The 24706-nt window shown below is 45.0% G+C and overlaps 2 protein-coding genes across 10 annotated transcripts in view; both read left to right on the top strand.

Annotated features, from left to right (window-relative positions):
- grin2da (glutamate receptor, ionotropic, N-methyl D-aspartate 2D, a) overlaps positions 1-10547 on the top strand; it is an 86890-nt gene extending 76343 nt beyond the window's left edge. For all 6 annotated transcript variants that reach the window (XM_077506447.1, XM_077506445.1, XM_077506446.1 and 3 more), the window contains one exon: positions 3803-10547. In XM_077506447.1, the coding sequence (XP_077362573.1) occupies positions 3803-6880 (3078 nt within the window). In that variant the 3' untranslated portion in view covers positions 6881-10547. The remainder of the gene's footprint in view (positions 1-3802) is intronic.
- Positions 10548-12861: 2314 nt separating this feature from the next.
- LOC144007114 (voltage-dependent calcium channel gamma-7 subunit-like) lies at positions 12862-24199 on the top strand. Of its 4 annotated transcripts, none has more exons than XM_077506449.1 (7): positions 12862-13730; positions 15938-16045; positions 20572-20767; positions 20872-20958; positions 22349-22489; positions 23005-23150; positions 23718-24199. In XM_077506449.1, the coding sequence occupies exons 3-7, from the start codon at positions 20572-20574 to the stop codon at positions 24126-24128; spliced, it is 981 nt and encodes a 326-aa protein (XP_077362575.1). In that variant the 5' UTR covers positions 12862-13730; positions 15938-16045; the 3' UTR covers positions 24129-24199. The 4 variants fall into 4 exon arrangements, with proteins under 4 accessions (XP_077362575.1, XP_077362577.1, XP_077362578.1 ...); XM_077506451.1 differs by having other exon boundaries at positions 13714-13730; positions 15941-16045; XM_077506452.1 differs by lacking the exon at positions 12862-13730 and adding an exon at positions 15840-15859 and having other exon boundaries at positions 15941-16045.
- Positions 24200-24706: the final 507 nt, after the last annotated feature.

Here is a 24706-nt window from a genome sequence, read left to right as displayed (position 1 = left end):
TGCATAGATAAATAAATGACGAAATAAATAAATGACTAAATAAATGACTAAAAGTGAAAATAAAAACGGGTATAAAAAAATATAATTCAAAAATTAAATACAAATGTATTATTTCTATTTTCACTTTGAGTCATTTATTTATTTTGAATTTTGGCAGTTTTGGTCCTCAATAGGTGAGCGATCGCCCCCCATGTGATGAAATTGTGTTTTATGCAAAACAAAAAACAAAAACAAAAAAAAGATAAACGTGTCATCTGCATTTAAAAAAAACGCTTGAATGTTTGATGACTTTCTCCAGTGAAGCGTCTGTGTGCTTGGATTGCGTGCCTATTTTTTTTTTTCTTTCTTGAATACTTGAAATGTTACATCAACCTTCCAAGGGACTACAACTCGCCTATGGCCGTAATCTGCCATATCTGGCATGCAAATGTACATTAATATGCACGGTCCCATTTTTTTTTTTTAAGTCAGATCCAAATAAATATTCAGTATTTGAGGCTTCCGAGCGTGGTTTTGAAATACTGCACTCTGCGGGTGCTGATGGTACTTGCAGTGCGACAGTATTTCTGGTAGTAGGGCCACAGAATATTGTGTTCTATTGAAATAAAAACATGGACCAAAAGAAAGATTGGAGTCTTTCTTTCATCAGAAAAAAAAAAAGTAAAAATTGTGTCTGTTTCCATTTTGCAGCACTTAGCATTAGAATATAGCTAAGTTTCATCATTATTCACAAACCTGTAGAAAACACTGGGGAAAAGATCTTGTTGCAACATGGCCCTGGCTGATCTCTTATATTCTGCTGCCGCCTGCTGGCCATTTTTGTAATAACTACCATTACTTCAACCGTACCTGCAGTAGAGAGGCTGCATCAAAGCTTTATGTATGCTCTTGCATAAAAAAAAATAAAAATGAAAAAAAACATAAAAAATGTATAAATACGTCTTTGGGACACTTAAAACATTTAAAATAGAACGTATTTATACGTTTCTGGGAGCATATGAGTTAAAAGGTGCAAATGTGTCATAAAAGGACCATATTAAAAAAAAAAAAAAGTTTTTTTTTTTTTTTTTTTTAAATAGAGGTGGTAAGGCCGGCACGATATTGGAAAATCATGCGAAATAGTTGCTGAATATAACGATATTGATATTATTGCGATATTTAAAATGTACCTAAAGAAATGGCATTTTTATTTTCGTGCAACAAAATAAGCAAACTGAATCGATTATTATTGTAATTATCTCTCATTAATGTTCAACTAACTGGATGGTGGTGGCAGGTGCACGCTTTAGCTAATCATATCAGATAAAAGCATCAAATTCCATATGAAACTGATTGCATGTCTTTGCGATATGCATATTGCATGGGCCAATATCACGATATCGATATTCTTACGATGTATTGTTGATTTACCCCTCACTGCACACTTGAAAACGTATTTCAGGCACGTTTCAATAAGTTGAAATGTGTGTCACCAGAAATTACACCTGGAGGAGGAGTTAGGGAGGAGGGAGAACCAAAAACTGACCAAATAAGGAAATACAAGCGAAATACAAAAATAAATAATATTAAAAAAAATATATGTGGAAATAAATACAAAAATAAACGTATAAATAATATGATTCAATACTTTTTACTGTACTTTTTATTTTTTTGTATTTAATTTCTGTATTTATTTTCTATATTTATCTTTGTCAATTATGTATGTGTGTATGTATGTATTTATTCATTCATTCATTCATTCATTCATTGGCAGTTTGGATCCTCCATAAAGAGAGGAGGCATTTTGGGGACTGAACAAGGGTGACTGAAGGGGGTGGGGGGGGTTGATGTATTCCAGAATGGAGCTGTGTGGACCATCCGTCTTCCTCCTCCTCCAACTGCACAAGTCCTGATTCATTCCTAATTTCTGTGTGCCGTCCAGGAGAACGTCACGGCGCTGGCCGCGGTGACAGAACGCTTCCCACCTGTTAGCAACACTCGTATCGTCTTCCTTATGAGCCCCAACAGCACTTTGACTGATCATTTATGCAGCGCAGAAACACGCTGGCTGCTTGTTTATGATGTAAGTGGGACTGCGGTATATTTCTTGCTGGGGCTCCTTTGCGGATGCGCTTCACGTCGACAATCACGTGACACAAGGAAGAAAAAAGAAAATAGGGAAGAAAGGATCAGGAAAAGAGGGGGAAAATATAAAACAATCACACTACAAAGGAAAGAAAAGGAATGTAATCACAAAAAACAAGCTCACTATGCTTTGTGTTTGCCTTTAAGCGGCGTGAGTGTCTGCACGTGAGTGTGAGTAGTGGCCGACAGCAGCTCCTTGCATGTTCTCATTTTCAATGTGTGCGTGTAACTGTGTCCCTTTCAATACAAATCTGGAACCGTATCAGCACACGTGTCTCTCCTTGCCTACACGGGAAGGCATCACCCTACCTCAACTCATTGGCCGTTTTGAATCCTGGCTTGTCAAGTCGATTATGCCAACTTGCTGGACGCCAGACAAGTTTAGACGCCTGACACTCCAAACGAATCATTCATGACGTGTTGTTTAGGGGTCTTTTCCAAAGACCGGATTTGAGCGTAATTAGCTGTAGTTGATGTTTGGCGTTTGAACTTGGCTGGTCTTGATGTGGCGTTAAGCTCTCATCTCCGTTTGCTTCTGCAGTGAAGATCTGGCAAAACAGATCCCGCTAGCAGGATGCCCAACCCCGCCCCCCCCTCCGCCTCCTGCTGTCTGTCCTCGAGCCAGCTTTGCTTTCGGGAAGAGAACATTAATCACGTCCATCTGCTGTAAAGTAGCTTGAACTTTAAACAGACGCTCCCCTCGGACGCTGGCGCTGATTTATGAACCGGTTGGATGCCTGAAGGGGCTCTTGCTCATGTAAATACGTTTGTTCCTCATTAGTCCGAGCCAGTCAAGTGAGCTGTGTTGTTCGCGTGGCTGCGCTTCCTGTCGGTGAAGGTGACAGGCACCCCCCCACCTCCCGCTGTGTCCTCCTTCATCCGAGCAGAGCGCACCACTTTGTTTTCTCACAAGCAAACTCCTCGTTATCGGCGGCATTTGGAGAGTAATTAAACCTGCGAGCAGAGATGAAGGAGCCAATGAGATGTCGCTTTGTCTACAATGCCTGCTTCTGATTGGACAAATTCCTTAGGAGGAGTTTGTCAAAGTAAGAGCCCTGAACTTCTCCTGGAATGCCTGCTTCAAACCAAACTGCCGCACTTCTCGGTCAGTATCAGGTATGAGTCCGCCAGACCTGCACGAACACCTAATTTCCTGTTGACTGGTGACTTTTAAGGGGATGGCAATGGTGAGTATGTTTTGGGGAGTTGTGTTTGAGATCCCTAAAACACGTACATTCAAACTAGGATACATGCAAAAACATTTGTTTCCGTGCACGATGAGGCCTCCAAAAAGGCAATTCATGCGTCAGAGCAAACAGAAATGAAAACATCACTCCGAGAGCTGTTAGCTAGTTGGTTATCTCCCAAGATGTATAGCGTGCTTGCTTTAACGTCTCCTCTGCGGCTCGCTGGAAGCCAATCAGGGACTCGCACCGGTTTCAATTTCACAGAGCACTGAGCGGCAGTCTCGGGGGACGCCGATAGCGCTGCCACTGCCATCGGGAAGGACGTTATTAAAGTCTCAAGCAGATTGCCGCACCAGATTCACACCGCCTAGAATACTTTGGCTTTGGAGGAGGACCTTATCGATGCATCTTATCAATGACAGTTACAAATGATAGCGTTTCTGTGTCTGTCTGCGTTTCTGAGTGCCTCGTCTCGCTTGTGTCTCCACTAGGGCATGTACAGCTGCTGTCAGTTTGAGGATGAGACGGCACCAGGAAGCGGCAAGAGTTCCCTGCCGCAGTACCACACGGTGCCCACTATGCCCACCGTGGCCCAACAGCACCTGGTAGCCGCCACAGTCAACAACACCACCGCCATCGCCATGGTGCAGCAGCAGCCACCGACCAAGCATGTCCCAAAGCAGCCGCAGGGGCAGACGTACGCCACCATGCTGCCGGGATCGCCGCCCCCCACGGGACATTCGGCTATGGCGCTGGGACCCTCAAACAGCCCCCTCTTTGAAGGCCCCATGCCCTGCTCCACCTTCCTGCCTCGCCATGACCGCAGATTGGCCGTGGTGGATCGCTGGAACCGACCCAAGCCAGAGAAAGTCCTGAGTGGCAGTAGCAGCGCAAGCCTGGGTATCGGGGGCATCGCAGGAGGCATCACTGAACTCCAAGCCCAGCAGCAGTACCAACAGAACCTGGGACAACACTGGAAACTGCAAGGAGCAGGTGACAATGCGCTGGATGAGTACAAGCGGTACTATGGTCCTATAGATCCGGAGGGCCTCGGCACTAACTCGGACCAGCAGGTTGGGGGCAGCCAACAGACTCCCAAAACTAATCCCAGAGGCCCCAAAGCCACGGGAATGTTGAGGCCGCCTCCCAAAGGCCCCGGACCTTTAATCGGTAAGCCACCGCCTCCACTGCCTTCCTCGCCACGAAGGCCTCCCTTCTGGCGGCGTGGAAGTCTTGCTCCGGCGAGGAGGAAGAGCTCAGGGGGTCCTCTGTATGAGAACATCCTGCCTCTGGGGAGAAGAGGAGGCGGCAGGTACGGAGCAAGTGATCTCATGGGAAGGAGGGTCCGGCGTCCTCCTCCCCCTCCCCCCCTGCCAGTTCCCCTTTCGTCACCAACGCATACCCCAACCACTCCCTCATCTCCGTGCCGCTTCTACTCCACCTGCTCCAGCGCCTCATCATCTTCCTCTTCCTCCACGTCTTCCTCATCCTCCTCTTCGTCCTCCGTCTCCGTCTCCCGCTCCAATTCTCCTTCATCATGCTCCAGCGACAGCTCCTACAACTCCTCCTTAAGCTTCCGCTATCGCGCTGGAGACCGGGAATTTACACTGGAGGATGATTATGACTCCGATCTGCTTACAGAAGAGTCCAGTCTCCTGCTGGGCTCACGCCGGAAGATTCGCTCCCGTCGCATGTCGTCCCGCTCACTGCCATGCAGTCCGCCGCCGCCGCCCATACCGCCGCGCAAGCCTCGTCTACAAAGAGACTACGGGCGAGAGCGGCGAAGCAGCCAGTTGGCACAGTTACAGGAGTGGTGGGCATCGTGGGGTGACAGAGAACGGGGCAGATCGGGGACCACCAATCCTGGAGATGTGAGTGGAATAAGAGAAGACAAAAGGCAGCGCAAAGAGAGGGAACGTGAAAACAAGAGGAGGAAAAAGGGAAGAAAGAAGAAGAAGCGGGAGGAACGGGAGCGAGAGAGGGAACGAAAGCGACGCAAAGCCAAGAAGAAGAAAAAGAAAGATGAAAAGGTGAGGAAGAAGGAGAGGAAGAAGTCAGAGCAGGAGGGAAGAGAGCCTGAGAAGCGAGAAGACACCAAACCAGGAACGCCGGACTACCCATCTTACCTTCACCTGAGGAGGGAATCCTTTCGCAAAAAGAGTGAGAGCTCCATTAGGAGCTATGGATGGAACATCCCAGCTGAGGACGACAGGAAGGATAGAGAAGAAAAAGAGCGAGAGGATGGCGAGGACAGCCGAGGGAAAGAAGGAAAGCACAGACGCCGGAGCAGTAAACAATATCAGTCCTCCAGCAATAAGCCATCCACATCTGTCAAGTTCTGGGCAGGGAACCTCTCGTCCGACACCATCCCATCGGCCTTCCTGCCCCTGTTGCCTGTCGCGTCAAAAAGGAGGAAGAGCAAAAGCTCAGACAGGGACGTTGTTGGAATCGAAGGCGAGAGAAAACCGTTGCTAGGTCGGAACGGGAGAGGTGAGATGCCCTCCAAGGAAGGTTTATCCTTCCACGAGTGGGAATCGGACCTGGAGGAAGATGAAGAGTCTGAGCAAGAGCGAAGGAAGGGCGAGCGTGCGAAGAGGCAAGGCAGGACCATCTCCGACGAGGACAGAGACGGGGATAAGGTTGTCGGGATATACTCGGATGACGAGGGCTCTTCGGGGGAGTTTGGGAAATTTGAGCGGTACTGGGACGATCATGACGGCACAGCAGTGGGTGGGATTGGAGGAGGGGGCTGGTTTTTTAGTACCTACCCCTCCAGGGACAAAGCAGGGAGCATCAACAGCAGAGACGACTTGTTCCTGGAACGAGGGGAGAGGTGGGGGACTGGAGAAAGTGGTTGGGGTTGGGGATCGGGGTCACACTGGCCACCGTCTCCACTCACGCCACCTCCACCTCGACGCTACTGGTCAGTGGACAAACTTCACATCCAGGATGAGAAGAAGACCAAGCGGCGGTCCAAGGACAAAGTGAGGGGACACGCGGCTTGTTCTTCTTGCCACTCCCCACGACACCATCCACATTCCCATTCTTCCAAGTGGGCTCGCATCGCCTCACGCAGCCAAGAAGAGCTTTACCGCCACTGCCAGAGTTTTGGCGGCACCCCGAAGCCCAAACACGACTCATCGTCGTCCTCCAAGCCAGATCGCTCGCAGAACCCCTCCAAATCGGGAAGCCAATCTAACCTGAGCATCCAGCAGCGAACACAGAGATCGGAGAGGGGGAGACTTCCTTCGCCGCCTTCCACCCTCATTCCCAACTTGCCAGCCCCCCTTCCTGCACTTCCAGCTCCTCCATCCTCAGCTCACCCCATCCATGCTCCTCCACTGACCACCTCCTCCTCTGTGTCGTCGCCCTCCATGGTATCGTCCACCCCGGGCGCCCCCCAGCCTTCCTCCGTGGCTTCGGCAAGTGCCAAATTGCAGTACCAGAGGCTCCGCTCTGTGCCTCCACCCCAGAGGTTTCCTCAGTCTCCGCACGTGCCCCTCAAAGCCAAGACACTCTGCTCCCGGAGGGGCTCGGCCCATTTCTCCAGCGTGGAGAGTGAGGTCTGATGGGTGAGGCGATTTGCATCACACAAGCCTCCTGCCGGCCAACACGGCCATTCACGTTCCACACTGAGTCCTAATTCCTGAGGCTCTGCACAAAACGACCATGCAGCCAAACAAACCCAACACAAGTCGTTTGGAGGGAAACAGAAGCTGACTCGCTTCTTCCCACAGAAACATTTCGCATTGGAAGTGGGGCGATCAATCTTGGGGGCTGAAGGACACTCCTTTGCCTACAGACAGTAAAGGGCTTTGGGTGTCAGAGCAGAGGAGTAGTTTGTATTCATTATGCGTTCTGAGGGCTCAGGAACTTTGTGGTATGCCTGCTGCTCCTTCAAGCTTTTAGAAGTCTTTAACACTCTTGTTTTCCCACCCCTTCAACAAATCGCTTGGCCCCACTTTCCCTTTTCCCACAAGAACTGTTTACATCCCCGCAGAACTGTGACGCCCAGCAGGGGCACCTTCCTCCCGCGCGATCAAAACCGTCCTTGTTTGGCGGGAGAGGAGGCTGACGTGTCATCTTATGTTTCCCGTTTGTGTTGTCACTCCTCAAGAACCTTCTGGAGCTTTCCTCCTCTCCTCGCTGTGCTTCTCGTGTCTGTGCGTTTCTGTCTTTGTATTCTTGACAACAGGGTAAGTCAACTGTGACTGACATTCTGCTGGCTTCATGAAAAGCTGCGTGCCAAACTCCACACGATTTATACCCCATTAGCTGCCCTCTCCCCTGTCATACGCACACTAAAGGGCACACAAACGCTCACACGCTAGGATAAATGTCTTTTTTTTTTTTTTTCTGTTTCCAGAGCAATACATCATTCAGTTTTTTGACGCCTTTGCGTTACTCCTGTGTTGTCGTCGTCGTCGTCGTCGTTTTCGATGTTGATCTATATAAATCTATATATCGAGAAATGTATTGAGTCTAATGTAAGCACCGTGCCATACGACCCGTGGAACATTCCGCCGACTACCTACCGCAAGAACGGCAGCATATGCGGCGTCCGCTCCCTCCCTCAGCCCCTCCTCAAATTGACTGAATGTAATTGTGGGCGATTAGCACGCTTGATGGTTGAGATGTGGCATCGACTTACATGTACGGTAACCTCAACGAGGCGCATGTTTGTTTTTTTCCCATGAGCAAGAAACCGCTAACCTCGTCCCCATCCCCACCCCTAATCTTGAACGAAACCTTACCCCTAAACCCTCTAACATTACCCCTAACACTAAAGAATACACTATTATGGCAACCCAAACCCTAAACCCTGGACTCTTAACTCAACCCTTTATCACGACTAATGTTAAACTACCGCTTACCTTCCTACCTACTTACTTTATACTAATCTAATCCCAAACCCAAACTCAACCCAGTCCTCAACCATAAACATAATTCTTACCCCTTTTACCCTCACCTTTAAACCAAAGTCTATTGGCCCCATCCCATAACCCTAAACCAAATCCTCGAACCCTACCACTGAAAAATTTCCCAACATGATCATGTCCAAAGGTTAGCATTGCATCGAGCACGGCAATGAGTGTCTTTATTGCCAGCTGGTGCTACACGTGGTAGACCAGGCCACAGGTTGTTGCAGGGAAATGTGCAAGTGTAGCTAACTTCTGCTACCACACATCTGAAAGGATGATGTGAGATTTTGGAGTCTGTATGTGTCATTTCTGATCCACGCGTCCGGGCTGATTTGGATTGGTTAAGTGCCGTTCTGATGTCAAAAGAGACAGTGCCTATGTTGGATGCTAGCTAGCGGCGGCGTTGGCTGGAATGTGCAGTGCGGCGGCGTGCGAGCAGCACAGCAGCGCCCCCTCATGTTGTGCACTTTTTAAAAACTTTCTCACCTTGGAGCATTTTTTTGTTGTTGTTTTGAACCCGCCAGCGAGCTGACACCAGCAGCTGAAATCCAGAAGCAAATAATAAGAGTTCCCGATGCTAGCCGCTAGCTGCAAGGCTGCCGCCATCGACCTTTAGCATTGATGGACACGAGCGGAGTGCCAACGTAGTCGTCTTTCGAGTCACATTTTCAGCTTGCCTGAAACTGCATCTGAGCCATTCTTTACTCCAACCAGAAGAGACTTTAGGTTTTTTAAAACATTTCAGAGTTGATCTGCCTTTTCGCTATTGAGCTAAATCTACTTCTATATACCTACATACATGTCACATATACGTGTTTGTGCCAGTGGGTCGCGTTAACTATCTTTTTGTTGTTTTCCCTCTCATGGTTTTGAAAATGATGAAACGCACAGACCTCCGCCAAGGTTCAACAAAGAATTCTGAAGTCAGCACGTCTGCCTCATAGTTCTGAGCTACGGGTTCAAAGCCGGACTATGGCCTAGTTTTGCGGCATTTGCTAGTTTTCCCTGCGCTTGCGCGCGTTTACTGCGGCTACTCCGGATTCCAAAAAGCAAGGTAGGCTCATTGAAGATGCTAAAATTTCAAGTCGTAATTGTACATTGGTGCGAATGTAACTGGTGACCAGTCCCGGGTGTACCCTGCCTCTTGCCCAAAGGCCAACTAACCCGGGGCACCAACGAGGCGAAGCGCTCTCGAAAATGGATGAATGGTGTCCTCGCGTAGCCGGAAATGTCCTATAAGTAAACACTTCCTTGGCGGAGGTATCTGGAAGAACCCAAATGCTGAAGTTAGCTGCTTTGTGTTGGGTGGTCTCGTTTATCTTCCCGTCCATCACGTCCACGCTGTGTTCTGCTTGTGCGGCTTTTAAAAGAAGACGAATCCATGTGTAATATGTGTTGCTCTAAATATCTAGATCTATATTTAAGTCGGATCTGCTCTAAGTTTGACTCTTTGTCTTATGTCCTCGTCTGGACCCCCCCTCCACTCCCGAGCCCCTTCGCCGGTCCCGCGCTCACAGAGACCGCCACGTAACTGTGCTCTCGCTCGCCTCCGTGAGCCGACACCGAGGGTCCGACCCAGTGACAGTGTGGCGGGGTGGGAGGGGGGAGGGGGTGGGGGAGGGTGCGCCAGTGTCTTATGACCGTGTCACTGTAGCGGCGGTGGCGAGCGTTTGTCTACCTAGAGGGGCCTTCTTTCTCTTCGCTTTTTGGCCTACGCGTGACTTCACCGACACGCTGCTTTCTAAGCGCTCTCATGTGTGTGCGTGCGTGCGTGTGCGTGCGTGTGTATGCGTGGGTGTGGGTGTGAGACCCCCGACCTCTTGAGACCCCCGTTGCACCTCGGGGACCACGTGGGGGGTCTCTCTGACACCATGTAGCAAGCAGGCTTCTTTTGATGATGATGATGATGATGATGATGATGATGATGTGTCTCGACTAGGGTTGCAATCAAGGTGTCAAATCTCCGGTAATGAGGAATTTTTTTTTTTTGCGATGTGAAGTGAATGGCAACACTGACGTTCAGTCTCCTGCTGATGACTAAAGAACGGAAAAAAACTTCAAATCCGGTGAAATCCGGCGCCTGTCCAGTATTGTTGCAACCCTCGTCTTGACAAACGACAAACACATAATGACAAACACTGTTTCATTCTTTACTTGTCGAAGGTCATGTGACACGTGTGATGTGGCGGGGGAGGGGGGGGGGCGGGCTTCCCACTGAGGTTTGGACTGGACCAGCCAGGGCTTGTTTTATTTCACAATTTCTACTTAGGACATCTTTAATTAAAAAAAAAAAAAAAAAGCCTAAAGTGTGTCATCTCACGCACACGCAGTACCACTTGTAGCCTTCAGGGGGAAGCCGGCCCACAGCCGAACAAGACTGTACAAGCTGATCCTAGCGAGTTGGGCTACACTAGGGTGACCAGATGTCCTGTCTCGCTTTTGAGACTTGGGTCCGACAGATTTCGCCAGCCACGTCGCTGTCCTGATATCGCATCCCTTTTTTTTTTTTTTTTTGCAATGTGTATGTCAATCACACATACAGTTGCCGTAGCGATTCGTACAATAAACCCATTAAAAGGGAATTGAACTGTTAAATTCCTATTTACTTCCAAATTCACGTTTGCGTTCGCGTCCGCATCGAATCGGTAGGAGACACTGATCGATTATATATGACCGGATAGCCGACAGGCCAAGACTTTGAAGGTTGCGAGGCGGCCATATTGCTCCTCCCAAGAAACGTTTTCTCGTCATACGATCTGATACATTTACAGTATCGAAACTGTAGAACATTTGAGGCATTATTTAAGTTTGGAGAATCAGCATGATTTATGCTGTTTTCAATTGATTAAACATAAACAAGAGGACTTAAGACATTTTACAACTCGCCTTAAATACATATATAAATTATATGCTTAATGATGGTTAGTACAGGAGGAAACTTGTATTTTTTTTTTTAATTAAAGAATTATAACAACTAGACTAAGTGCAATTTCTGCAGAAATTGCGTGGGAATGCTGAAAGCTTAATGCTAATAACTGAATGCTAAGCTGTAGCAGCCGTCACCTACCATAAATTACGAGTATAGTCGTAGTTTTTGCATTCATCTATTTAGAAGCAATGCCTATTCGTCTCTTTCACACGTTTGGTTTCAGCATTCCCGCAATTCAACAAAAAGATGCCTCTGCCAAATCTAATATTGGGGTCTAAGGAACTCGGCAATAAAAGAAAAATAGCGTCTTCAAAGCAGCACATATCGTCCACTTGTTCTTTTTTTTTTTTATTTAAAAATAGTGATCACCCCGCCACAGCCCCCCCCCGCCCCCCCCGGCCGTATACTAACTGCCTACGAACTGTATATGTCTCATCTGTACGTATACCGTATAGTTTATTCTGCTCGCGAGGTGGGAGTAACAAGATGGCCGCCCTGTGACTTTGACGGCTTGCACTGGCGTCGATGTGTCTTATCGGCTATCCAGTCATATCTACGGGTCAGTGGTAGCAGACGTGTTTTCGTCCGACAGGATCTCGAACGACTTCCTGCTTCAGTGTGCAAGAATCCTGGAAAATGTAGTCCGACTTCCGAGGTCGCTGGTCAAACGTAGTTTTTCTGCCGGCATGTTTCCAATGCGGGACTGTCGCAAGGTCAACGATGGCTTCACCAGCTTCCAGTAGCAAACACACAAAAAAAAGTGGAATACTGACGAGTGCATTGACTAGTTTAGCACCGTTGAACCGTCACCCAAGTTAGCAATGAGCTTTAGCTAAAGTAACACACCCAACAGCTAGTGATTACATTTGGTGTGAATGTATTGTTCATTTGATTTTCAGCGAAACTGTAGCATCTCAGTTTTTCATTTTGAAAATCTGGTCACCCTACGCCACACACGGTTGTCACGCACACACAAACACACACACACATGAGGGTGATGACAACACAGTAATTGTGATGGAGCAGGACAGATGATTTTAATAAAGAACTACAAAAAAAAGTAAAAACACCGACTGTCTCTGTTCAAAAGTGTGATTAAATTTGTGTGAATGTGTGTCTATATGCGTCTCCTAACGTGTTTGTGTGAGAACGTGGGTGCGTGCGCGCGCGCACGTATGTGTGACGCACGTGCACGGGTGTTTGCGCAAAGCGCGGTTTTGCCTATTACTTTTTGTGTGTGAGCATCAGACACGCACGCACACACGTTGCGCTTAATTTCGCTTCCGCAGGCTAACTCGGGTAGCATGCAGATAATCGCGTGTGACTGGCGAGGACGCCTCAGCTGCATTCCATAAGCCTCCAGTCACGCCGAGAGACACACACCGTTGCTGACGAGTTTAGTGTGTGTGTGCGCGCGCGTGCAGCTGCACTCATCAATAAAATCACAGCTGATTGGATTTGGGGATTGGTGGCACTTAAAAGCTCCCATCCTGGAGGAGAAAACTTGCTCCAAAGTTTTAATGGATGTGCTGCAGCACTAATTCGCTTCTGCTTGACGCTAAGCTAATTGCTAAGTTTGCTCAGTCAGGTGCACCGCAGGCTTTCCTCCGCTAGAGGGCGCCCCGATCGGAGGGAGAGAAACCTGTTTGCGTTCAGTGTGAGGATGCTAACGGGGGGTTAGCTGCACATGCTAACAGGTGAGTCACAAATGCTAACAAACAGCTAACGAAGAAGGATAACCCTTAGATGTTATTTTTTCCAACATTGTTGATTGTGGTTCTACCAAGACTGTCGGCAACTCCTAATTACGACCACCGAGTTCTGTTTGTGTGTTTTTGTTGTCACTAAAAAACTACACAGAGCAGCTGATGTACCCTTTGCTCGTAAAAGCAAACAATTACGGCAAATAATGAGATGTAAAGACAGGAAGTTGAATTGTGCTACGTAATTGTGTCGATTATAAAATAGCCTGTTAGCGAACGATAACGCCCTTATAAGTGTTAATATTTCTTGCCATTCACAAATCCTTTGGCGCTCTTCGCCATGTTGGAACTTGAAAAATTCTCTCAACTCGTAAACTCGGGTATCAAAATAAATTCACAGTTGTCCAGTAGAAAATAGGACATGAGGGGACGTTCTTCTCGACGTGTTATTTTACCATAATTATGATACCGCAATCTTTTTATCTCTTCTGAATTTTGAAATTATCACAATACGATAGTATTGGACTATGTTTTTGATCATGTAAAGTAGTTTGTGGACCTCTATCCTTAATTATTTAAAAAAAAAAAAAAACTGCAAACATATCAATTTAACCTCAAAAACAAATGTTTATTTTATTTTTTGTTAATCTTTTATGCATTTTTTAAGATGATGCCGATTTTGTAATTGTGGAGTGCAATAATTAAGTTTTGATTACTTGAACTGCCCTACAACAGCGAGGTGGGAGTCACAAGATGGCCGCCCCGTGATGAATGGGCTATCATGCCTCGCAGCCTTTCCTCCACTAGAGGGCGCCGGATCAGAGGGAGAAAAACCTTTTTGCGTTCAACGTGAGGATGCTAACAGGTGAGTCACAAATGCTAACCAACAGCTAATGAGAAGGCTAAACCCTTAGATGCGAAAACAATCACAATGGTTAGCGCTCAGCTAGTGTTAGCAAATAGCACAGCAAAGGCCATTACCCTGTTAGCCGCCTATGCTAACAGACCAACGGAACTAGCATAGCTACAGCATGGCTAATGTGTCGTGAGCAGAAAGCTAAGAGGAACATCAAAAGACGTTTTCAACATTGCTAACGATTGGTCAAAGGCCAGCAAAGGTCTTCGTGGTTGGCCAAAATATATCCAACATTTACAATTTACAACAAATGTTTGATACATTTCCAACAGTCTGTTGGCTGCCTGGCATCCAGTCATGGTTGTCACTTTTTTTTTTTTTTTCCCCCCTAATCAGATTTCAGTTTCTATGTGTTGCCATGTCAATGTCGGCTGCCTGGGCTCTTCCAAATGTCACATTTGGGGCAAAAAAAATAAAAATAAAAAATTCTCATCAGACAGCCAGGAGTGGCAAAATGGTGAGTTGGATGTATTTGATTTCAAGTTTGGATGCTTTTTTTGATACATTGGAAAAATATTGAATGTCAGCTGTTCCAAATGATCACGAAACGTTGGGGTGGTTTCTCTAGCTCTCTCTCTACTGCAAATTTTGGTATCGATCCAATACCAAGTAAATACAGGGCCAGTATCGCCGATATCGATTAGTGTTGTTCCGATACCGATGCTGGTATCGGCAGAGGTGCAGATACTGCATTTAAACAGTGGTATCGGTATCGGTGACCACTCACAAGTAACATGCCGATACCATTAATTCCAACGCTAATATAGGATTTTGGATGCAGCATCTTGTATCTTGCTGGTGCACGGCATTCACTGGTATGTGACATGTTCACTGCATGCCGATCTAAGATATCCTATTGGCCCTTGAATGCTCTGAACCAATGGCAGGACAGCTTTTTCATGTTGAGGAAAGCAAACCTTAAGTATCGGTATGGTTTCGATATCGGCCGATACTGCAAAGATGGGTATCGGTATCGGTATCGAACTTATGTGTTCATGCAAGGCGTGATTGCGCACGATCGAAACACACTTATATATCGATATTTCAGTGCCAGTATCGATCCAATACCGATATTGACCTGGTATCGATAATATTGATATTTGAATCGATCCGCCCACCACAATTGTGACGCGAATGTTGATTTCACGTCAGGGTTTGTTCAAGGTCGCAGCGTTTTCTAAACGATCCTTAAATAAATAATGTCCGAAAAAGTTTTCATGGTTTTTGTAAACAGTCTTACTCGTGTCTTAAACAGTCTTAATGCTCTTTCTTAATTAAACAAATCAAGACCATTAAGACTGTTTAGAGAACCACTCGGACTGTTTTGACAATGTTTAGGAAATGCTGCCACCTTCAATCAACCCTGATATTACATTCATATATTTCCTAGCGCCACAATTATTTTTCATACTAATTCTATAGATTTTGCGTTTGTATTTTATGAAAGAAGGCGCATCAAAAATGAGTCAAGTGTCTTCGACAAGCCGTTTGCCTTTTTTTTTTTTTTTTTTTCCTTCAAGGGTTAAAAAAAAAACATTATGAAAGAGCAACGCTGCCAGCTAGTGGCCACAATCTGAAACTGCACTTTTACAGCGCCTCCACTTTCTGTCCTCATTTTGTTCGCGAGCTCCGGCTTGATGCCAGCTGAGGGGCAAACGACGGACTGGTCGCCGTTCCGACGTGTTTTGAGGAAGACGCGACACGTTTCCAATTAACGCATCCGATTTGCACGCACGCGCGCGGTTCACGTCAGGTCTTCGTCAGGCCTGCAGCCTGTCACACGCATGCGCATGGGTGTGTGTGTGTGTACCTGGATGCACACGCGCACACACACACACACACACATGCTGCCTATCATCTGTCCTAAATGGGTCAAGTGGACCCGAACGCAAACACACATGCTAATTTTAATATTCATAGGTCACATTGCATCATGGGAACATCAGCACTAATTATAGCAGTCATATGTCAGTCAATTAAAAAAAAAAAAAAAAAAAAAAAAGTCCAAAATGATGACGCTCACTTCGTTTCATGTGTTACATTTGTGCAACTTTTGCTGCCGTTGAAAGACTTCAAATGTGAGTGAAATCCAAATCACGGATAACGATGATGATGATGATGATGATGATGATTTGTGTGCAAATGTACATGTCCAGCAGCGGGTGACGGGAGGAATGAAGGAAGAAGCGGCCAGCGAGCAAAGATGAGAGGACGGCCATTCACGTTTCACGGTCATCAGAACACGCACGTGCGCCGTGAAAAAGGCGAGAAATCTGTTCTTCTCTTTACACCGCTTGTCATATGTGCATTTCGTTGTTGTTGTTGTTGTTGTCATTTGCATTTTAATAGCGGAAGAAGGAAAGTATGAAACCTTTAAAGCTGCTGGGTCAAAATTAGGGATGATTTTGGGCCAGAGTCCGAGTCACTTCATTTTAAGATAGGCCAGTCCCGAGCCGATACCTCAGAATTTTATTCAGATATATTTTATTTTTTTTATTAAACAAAACAATGCAACACCTTTTTATATGGTGAGTGGAGCATTTAAACACCCTTTTTTGGCACATGTATGAGTAACTACTCATTAACTCATTTGCTCCCAAAAAACGTAGAAATACGTTCTATTTTAAATGTTTTAAGTGTCCCAAAAACGTATTTATATGTTTTTTTGTTTTATTTTATGGTAGCGCATACAGAATGCTTTGATGCAGCCTCTCAACTGCAAAGAACGGTTGAAGAAATTGTAGTTATTACTCAAACGGCCAGCAGGTGGCAGCAGAGCACAGGTGATCAACCAGGCTCATGTTGAAAAAAAGCTCAACTACTCACAATTCTAAATATATTTGTGAATAATGATGTAACTTAGCTATATTCAAATGATAATTGCTGCAAAAACTGAAACAGAAATACTTTTTTTTTTTTTTTTTTCCCTGATGAAAGAAGAGACTTTAATCCATGTTTTGGTAGCAATAGAACACAATATTCTGTGGGCTATTTCAAAATCAGTTCAAAATCCAGTCAAACAACTGGGAATGACGGGCGTTGCTTCAGTGAAACTTGCAGGGAGTCAATTCGTTAACCAGTAAATTAATTTTTCACAACAGCTTTATTTTTGATAACCAACTGTAGCCATTTTATTTAGACAGATAAATGGTTGCAGTGGACATGAAATATTCATGTGTGCAAACCAATAAAAGGCATCATTTGGATGATGTGAACACTTCATGATTAAATAACCAATCGCAATTTAATTTGCATAATGTTCATGTTAAAAATTGTTTTATATTATCCTGGGTGTCCACTATACCGTCGCAACTAAAAACATGAGATAACACTGAATACCGATCTGTCAGCAACCACGTGATCGCGATGTCCCAATTTCATGCCGAGTCAAAATAACCCGACTTGGGTCAAAAATAGACCAATCCACTCGCTAGAATCAATTTGACCCAAAAATTTTGGGTTATTTTTGTCGTGGTTTGGGCTGAGTTTTGGATTGTTTTTTTTGTTTTGTTTTTGCTTTTGTCAGGGTTCTAGTTTGGAGTGTCAATTAGTGCCAATATTTTGTTATATTGCAAAAAAATAAATAAATAAAAAATACAGAAAATGGGATAGTTTTGTACAAAGCAAACCCATTTTTGAGGGGGGTTGTTTCAAACAAAATGACCCAATTTTGGGGTCATTTTGTATAACTCAACTTTATTTTTTATTATTTTTATTATTTTATTTTTATTATTTTTATTTATTTATTTATTTTTTGCTGTATACAAAATGCTGCACATAAACATCAGTTTTGAAGTAAACAAGAACAAAGCAAACATTTTGAAGTGTGAATACAGGTTTGTTTGTTTTTTGTTTTTTACAAGTAAATACATTTTACATCAGTGAACAAATATGAAGTAGTGAATGAAGAGATGAATAAGTCGACTAAACTCAATGAGAAAGCGTCCTTGGCGGAGGTCACCGACGACAAAAGATGCGCGTCCGCTTGTGTGCATTTGATGACATTGACATGAATGAATCCGATATGCGTGTGCGCGCGTGCGCACGTGAGGCATCCGCAGTGATGATCGTCGCTCACATGTTGGATCAATGCTCGTATGATCTATAAATAACTCGGCGCCGCTCTATCGGGTTTCCCTGCCAGCTGTCTAAATATAGCAAGCGGGGGCGGGAGGACCCCAAAGGAATCACACAACAGCAGCCGGCGATACGCTTTCCCTCCAAATGACCTTCTTCTTCTTCTCCTCTTCCTCTTCTTCCTCCTCGCCATTATGTCACTTCTCAGCAGGCGACTTGAGGGGGGGACAAAAAACAATTCCGTCTGTCTCTCTGTTGTCTGTCCATCCAACTGTCGCCTTCAACGTGCTCCAATGGACGATGGACATTTCCTTGGTGTAATTTGCAGGGATGTAACGATAACGACAATATCGTGATACTGCAATATTAAAACTGCCACAATATATTGTCATCTTAAAAGCAGCACATTTCCATGGTGGCTAGTTTTTTTTTTTTCAGTGAAGTTTAATTTTACAAGGCATGTTTTGTCCCTTCTATGTTTCAAATCCACACTCATGGTCAGATAAAGGGGGAACATAATGTGCTTTTGAACAGAGTCAATTTGTGCCGGAAGTCAATATTTGCATGCATTATCAACTAAGTGTCTCAAAATACATATTATATTTATATATACTTATATTTTTGTCATAATTTTCATTTTTTTTTTTTTACAAATATTGTGACCTTTTTTTTGTATCGCCAACCTCCCTACAATATCGTGATAATTATCATATCATGACCTTCATATTGTGATCATATCGGATTGTGATGTTTGGATATCATTAATTACATCCCTAGTAATTGAGCTAACCAGATGACTAATAATTAAAAATAATAATAATAATAATCCAAACTTTGCCCTCCACTAGCTTAATGCTAACACACAATTCAAAGTGCCATAAACAGGCTAACAAAACGTCACTGTAGTTGTGAACGTCGTCTTCATTTGTGTCTTTTTGACTTTCCTGTAGCGCCTCCTGGTGGCTGAGGCACCCGCTTTGCTCCCCAAAAGGAAACACACAAACAATCGATCATGATGCACAAACGCTTTCATTGTTTAACATTCTTCAACCGTCTGAATAAAATGTGCTATCGAACGTCCCTATGCAAGATTATAAAAGCTATTTTAGTCTTTAGGAGGGGAAAAAAAAAAAAGTGGAGCAAAAGCACAAATGGAGATTCTCTGCAGTGCTCAAGGAGGGCAAGGGAGGGGGAGGAAAAAAGTGAGAGAGCGAGCGAGAGAAGGAAAAACTGCAGTTTGGTGCCCGAGCCGCCACAGTGTGCATGCACCTTCTCACATGTGTGCACATCCCAGCGCCAAAAGGTGAGTTCCTCATCCTCCTCCTCTTCCTCTTCTTCTTCACCTGTCACACGGGCGCTCTCTCTCACTCTCTCCGTGGGCTCGCTCAGGTGTTTACGGGACGTTTTGCGCTGGCCCGCGTGCACGCAGCAGGTGGACACACGTGCGTGTGATGTTGTGTTGTGTTGTCATCGTGATCGACACGCGAGTTGTGTGTTGCAGCACCTTCAGGACCTTGGACAGCGTCGGCGGTGATATCGTCGGGCATGTGGCGGTATCGCTTGTAATATCGTATCGTTGTGCGCCTGGGTCCAGACACGCGATATCGCCATGCAGTTGTATCAGTTTGCATCAGGATAAATGATAACATGATGTAATATGTTAGCAAGCATGTATCAGGATACATGGTATGATCAAATGGAAATACTGTGTGTGTATATCATGTAATATGATATCACTCTGTTCATATTAATTGATGCATCATATCAGGATGCATGATGTGATGTAATATATCATTGCATCATGCATTATCAGGATACAGATATGTAATATATCACTGTGTGTTACATGTATCAGTCTACATAACACAAAACTATATTGTGTCTCATGCAGTATCAGGATACAAACATGATGTAAAATGTTAGCACTGTGTATATCACGTATCAGGATTCGTGATATGATCAAATGAAATTACTGTGTCTATATGATCTAATACAATATATCATTTGATGTAATATGATGTGAAAAAAAAAAAAACTTTAGTATCGGTATGGTATCGGTATCGGCCGATACTGCGATGCTGGGTATCGGAATCGGTATCGGGAGCCAAAAAACGGTATCGGAACAACACTAATAATAAATATTAATGTAATATAATATATCTAAATAAATATTATATATAGTAAATATATTCATATATTTATATTATTTTAATATTTTATCGTTTGATATAATAGATCATGTATCAGGATGCATGATATCATGATGTAATATGATGTCATGATACACTCGATTGACTCGGATGCATTGTGATAAAATACACGTTCTTTCATATGCTGTAATGCATCTGTTGTACAGACGCGCGCGCACACAAATATTTGCCGGTGCCAGTTGGCGCGGTCCGGGTCCATATTGCGCGTGATGACCCCCCCCCCCCCCCCCCCCCCCCCCCAGCCGCTGCCGAGCGAACCTGAACGCGCCATCTGGGCGTCATCGGTGTCCGCCAAGTTTCCACGCGGAGACTTTTCATCTTTAGTTCGCGCAAGAGTCACATGACCCGTTGGCCGATGAGGTCGTCTTCATCAGACGCTTGTTAGCGTCACGCTCACGTCCTACTTTGGATCCTCGCTAGTATGCTAACGACTCGTGTCCTTTTTTTGTTTGTTGTCATGAGCCTGTCAATTAGCAATTTTGTTTTTGTCTTCTTTGTGACAGATGAGTGTGTTCAGCACGCGCGCGCTGACGCTGCTGTCGTCTTCCTTGGGCGGGTGTGGCCTCCTGCTGGTGGGCGCGGCCGTGTCCAGCGACTATTGGCTGCTGATGGAGGAGGGCGTGGTCCTGCAGCACAACCAGAGCACCCAGGTCAAGATGGCGCTGCACTCGGGCCTGTGGCGCGTCTGCTTCGTGGCAGGTCAGCGCTAGCGCGCTAGCTGTGCTAGCATGTGTGGAAAAACACATTCCAAATTTTGCCGTGTCGTTTTCCATCTTGAACATGTTGCGTTTGTTTGTCGGCAGGACCCGAGAACGGTCGCTGCGTGGCGTCCGAGTACTTCAGCGAGCCCGAGGTGGAGATCACCACCGAGAACACGGCCAACATCCTCAGTGAGTCGCCATGACGACCGTTGGGATGTCGACTGGCGGGATTGCCCTCTCGCGCACTACTGAAATGCTCTTGCGTACGGTCGTGAAACACTCGCGGGAACTGGATTCGTTTTTCCACTCACACACTACTGAAACACTCTCACACATAAAAGCCTTTCAGTAGTGTGCATGTGAGTTCTTCATTTGTGTGTAGGAAAGTTTCAGTAAGTGTATATGTGATAGTTTCAGTTGTGTGTATGTGACACTGTAGTGTGTGAATTGCAGTCATGTAAATGAGTTTCACTAATTATGTGACAGTTCAGTAGTGTGACGTGAGTTTCAGTCATGTTTACGTGACAGTTTTTGTCGTGCGTGATCTGCAGTACCTGTGAGAGTTTCAGTAGCGTGTAAGTCTTTCAGTAGTGTGCATGTGACAGTTTCAGTAATTTGAGTTTCAGCAGTATGTATGTGAGGTGTTTTAGTGTATAAAAGTTTTAGTAGTCTCATGTGAGAGTTCAGTATTGGCATGTGAGAGTTTCAATAGTGTTATGTGAGTTTCAGTAGTGTTTATGCAACAGTTTTTGTCGTGTGTATGAGGTGCAGTAGCCTGTGAGAGTTTCAGTAGTGGGATGTGCGAGATTCAGTCGCATGTAAATCTTTCAGTAGTGTGCATGTGACAGAGTTTGAGTTTCAGCAGTGTGTGTGATTGTGGGGGGCCTTAGTGTGTAAATGTTTTAGTAGTCTAGTGTGAGAGTTCGGTGTTGGGATGTGAGACTTTCAGCACTGTTTTGTGAGTTTCAGTTGTGTGTATGACAGTTTCATATGTACACAAGAGTTTCAGTAGCGTCATGTGAGTTTCAGTAGTGTTTATGCAACCGTTTTTGTAGTGTGTGAGCTGCAGTTACCTGTGAGAGTTTCAGTAGCGTGGCAGTGTTTCAATAGTGAGCATGTAACAGTTTGTTATATGAGTTTCAGCAGTGTATGTGTGTGAGGTGCCTTAGTGTATAAAGGTTTGAGTAGTCTAGTGCGAGAGTTCCGTGTTGCCATGTGAGACTTTCGGCCTTGTTTTGTGAGAGTTTCAGTTGTATGTATGACAGTTACATATGTTTACAAGAGCGTTTCATTATTGTGTATGTGGCAGTTTCTGTAGTCTGAGAGGTGCAGTGGGGTAGTTGAGTTTTGGTAATGCTATGTGAGAGTTTCAGTGTTGTAATGTGAGAGTTTCAGTAGTGTGTGTGCGTGTGTTTCATTTGTGTGTTGTGTGTTTTGAGTCGTGTGAATGCAATCGTTTCTGTAACGTGTGAGGTGCAGTCGTGTATATGAGAATTTCAGTAGTGTATGTGAGTGTTGTGCAAATGTGAGGTATTTACAATAAATGATGACCTTGCGCTGTTGTTGTTGTTTGTTTTAGAGACGGTGCGCACGGCGACGCCGTTCCCGCTGGTGTCGCTGCTGTTCGTCTTCATCGCCGTGGTGGTCAGCAGCGTCGGTCACGTCAGGCCTCAGCGGACCGTCCTGGCCTTCGTCTCCGGAATCTTCTTCATCCTGTCAGGTTCTGCCCGCTCGATTTTTCTCGGGAGCTCGTTGCAAAATCGGCAGGAAGCGTTTCGACATTCAAGTTTGGGCAAGTGATGATGACATCATAAAGATGACATCATCACTTGTAAGCCCTTTGCAGGACAAATGGGCTTGATTTTGCACTTCGGCGTAGGTGATGACGTCACCACACAAACACACGCGTCAAACGGCCTGCTTCTCATGGGAGTGCAATGCTGCCATCTTGTGGACAAAAGTGGCAATTGTAGCTTTGACATCCAACCTCCTGCGGCTCCATCACAAACATTTTATTTGTCATGTGTTTCATAAATCGCACTCTGATGACTTAAGTAAAAAAAAAATAAAAAATGAAAAATTGAAGTGAGGTTTTTGGCGGGCATTGGCCACAGGGGGGCAGTAAAACGCCATTCCTAAAAAAATATGCATGATGGAGACGCTCAGTAAAGGAGTCGTTCGTTGCAGATGATAAAGAATATAGTTCATTGGGCCCTGTGTTGCGTTTTTGCGTAGGCCTGAGCCTGGTGGTGGGTCTGGTGTTGTACATCTCCAGCATCAACGACGAAGTGATGAATCGACCGCGCGAGGCCGAGCACTTCTTCCGCTATCGTTACGGCTGGTCCTTCGCGCTCGCCGCCTCCTCCTTCCTGCTCAAAGAGGTGACGCGTGCGCACACACGAACAATCTCACACGACTCTTGCCTCCTCTGCTGTGTTTTTTTTCCTCTCCTAAAGCTGCACAAAATGAGACGAACACAAACACGCACGCGCTTGTTGCCATGGCGACGTGTCAGGAGCGCGTGTGAGGGATAGACATGCAATTTCACAATCATTTGCATTTCATTTCAAAAGCAAACAAAACAAAAACAAAAAACTTCAGACTTCGCTGGCACAGCACAGTTGTCAGGTGGTTTACATGTCACATTTCAAATCGTCCCCAAAGGCTCATGCATTAAAATGAATTACCAAAGACTAAAATAAAGTAACATTTTTGCTATAATTTGTAATTAGTTTTGGTTAGAATTTGTAAATATGAAATGTAGTTTCAGTTAGTTAGTTAGTTTTGTTTTTTTAACATTTTCGTTTTTATTTTATAAACGAAACTGTTTTTTGGATTTTAATTTTTTTCGTTAATTCATCCCCCCAATCTTCTTTGAGCACTTCAGCACGCATTTTGACACGCGTCCACTAGGTGGCATCCTCGTAACGTGTGCGCGCGCGTTGCAGGGCGCCGGCGTGATGTCGGTGTACCTGTTCATGAAGCGCTACGCCGACGAGGAGCCGTTCCGGGCGCACCCGGCCCTCTACCGCCCCCGCGCGTCCGACTGCAGCGACTACAGCGGCCACTTCCTGCATCCTGACGCGTGGGCCCCGCCCCCCCGCGGCCGCAGCCAATCCGACGTCTCCTCTTCGGACGTCTCCATCCAGCTCAACCACGCCGCGCCTCCCTCCGCCTCCTCCTCCTCGTCCGCCTCTTTCCCGCCGCACCCTCTCCAACGCCATGACGACGACGACGTCCTCCCGCGGGCGCGCCACGGCCAGCCCCGCCCCCACCTGCCCATGGCGGCCCCGCCCTCGCCTGCTCTCCCACCGCGCTACCACGCGCACATGATGATGATGAGCGCCTCGCCCTGCTAGGCCGTGTGTGAGAGGTGGCGGCGACATACTGGACAGCACTTTCAAGTTGGAACTGTTAGGGTTAAAAAAAATATAAAATAAAAAAAAATAAAAAAAATATATATATATATATATACACATTATTGTTGAAAATAAAAGAAAAAGAAAAAAATTTCTTTTTGATTTTTTTTTTATTTTATAAATAAAATAAAAAATAAAAAATTATTTTTTTTAATGTTATCTATTAATTTATTTTGTTATTTTCTTTTTATTTATTTTTTTGTTATTTTGTATTACTTTATTTATTTAATTGATTTCTATTTTATTTATTTTTTATTTGAATTTTATTTAAAAAATGATTAATTTATAATTATTAAATTAATTAAAATGTTTTAAATTAATTTTATTTATTTAAAAATAATAATAATTTGGAACCATTTGAATCAATAAAAAATGTAGAAATTAGAGAATAAAAACAATTTAAAATTTTTGGTTTTTGAAATTTTGAGAGGACAAATTGTGATGGATTAATAAGATGAGCAGTTTGGAGTGATTTGAATCGGTCAAAAAATATGGAAATGAAAGGAGAAAAACAACTC

Source organism: Festucalex cinctus, chromosome 19 (assembly GCF_051991245.1).
Source record: "Festucalex cinctus isolate MCC-2025b chromosome 19, RoL_Fcin_1.0, whole genome shotgun sequence".
NCBI classification, from domain to species: Eukaryota; Metazoa; Chordata; class Actinopteri; order Syngnathiformes; family Syngnathidae; genus Festucalex; species Festucalex cinctus.
Note: the sequence above shows the minus strand (reverse complement) of the source record. Positions and strands in the feature narration are given on the sequence as shown.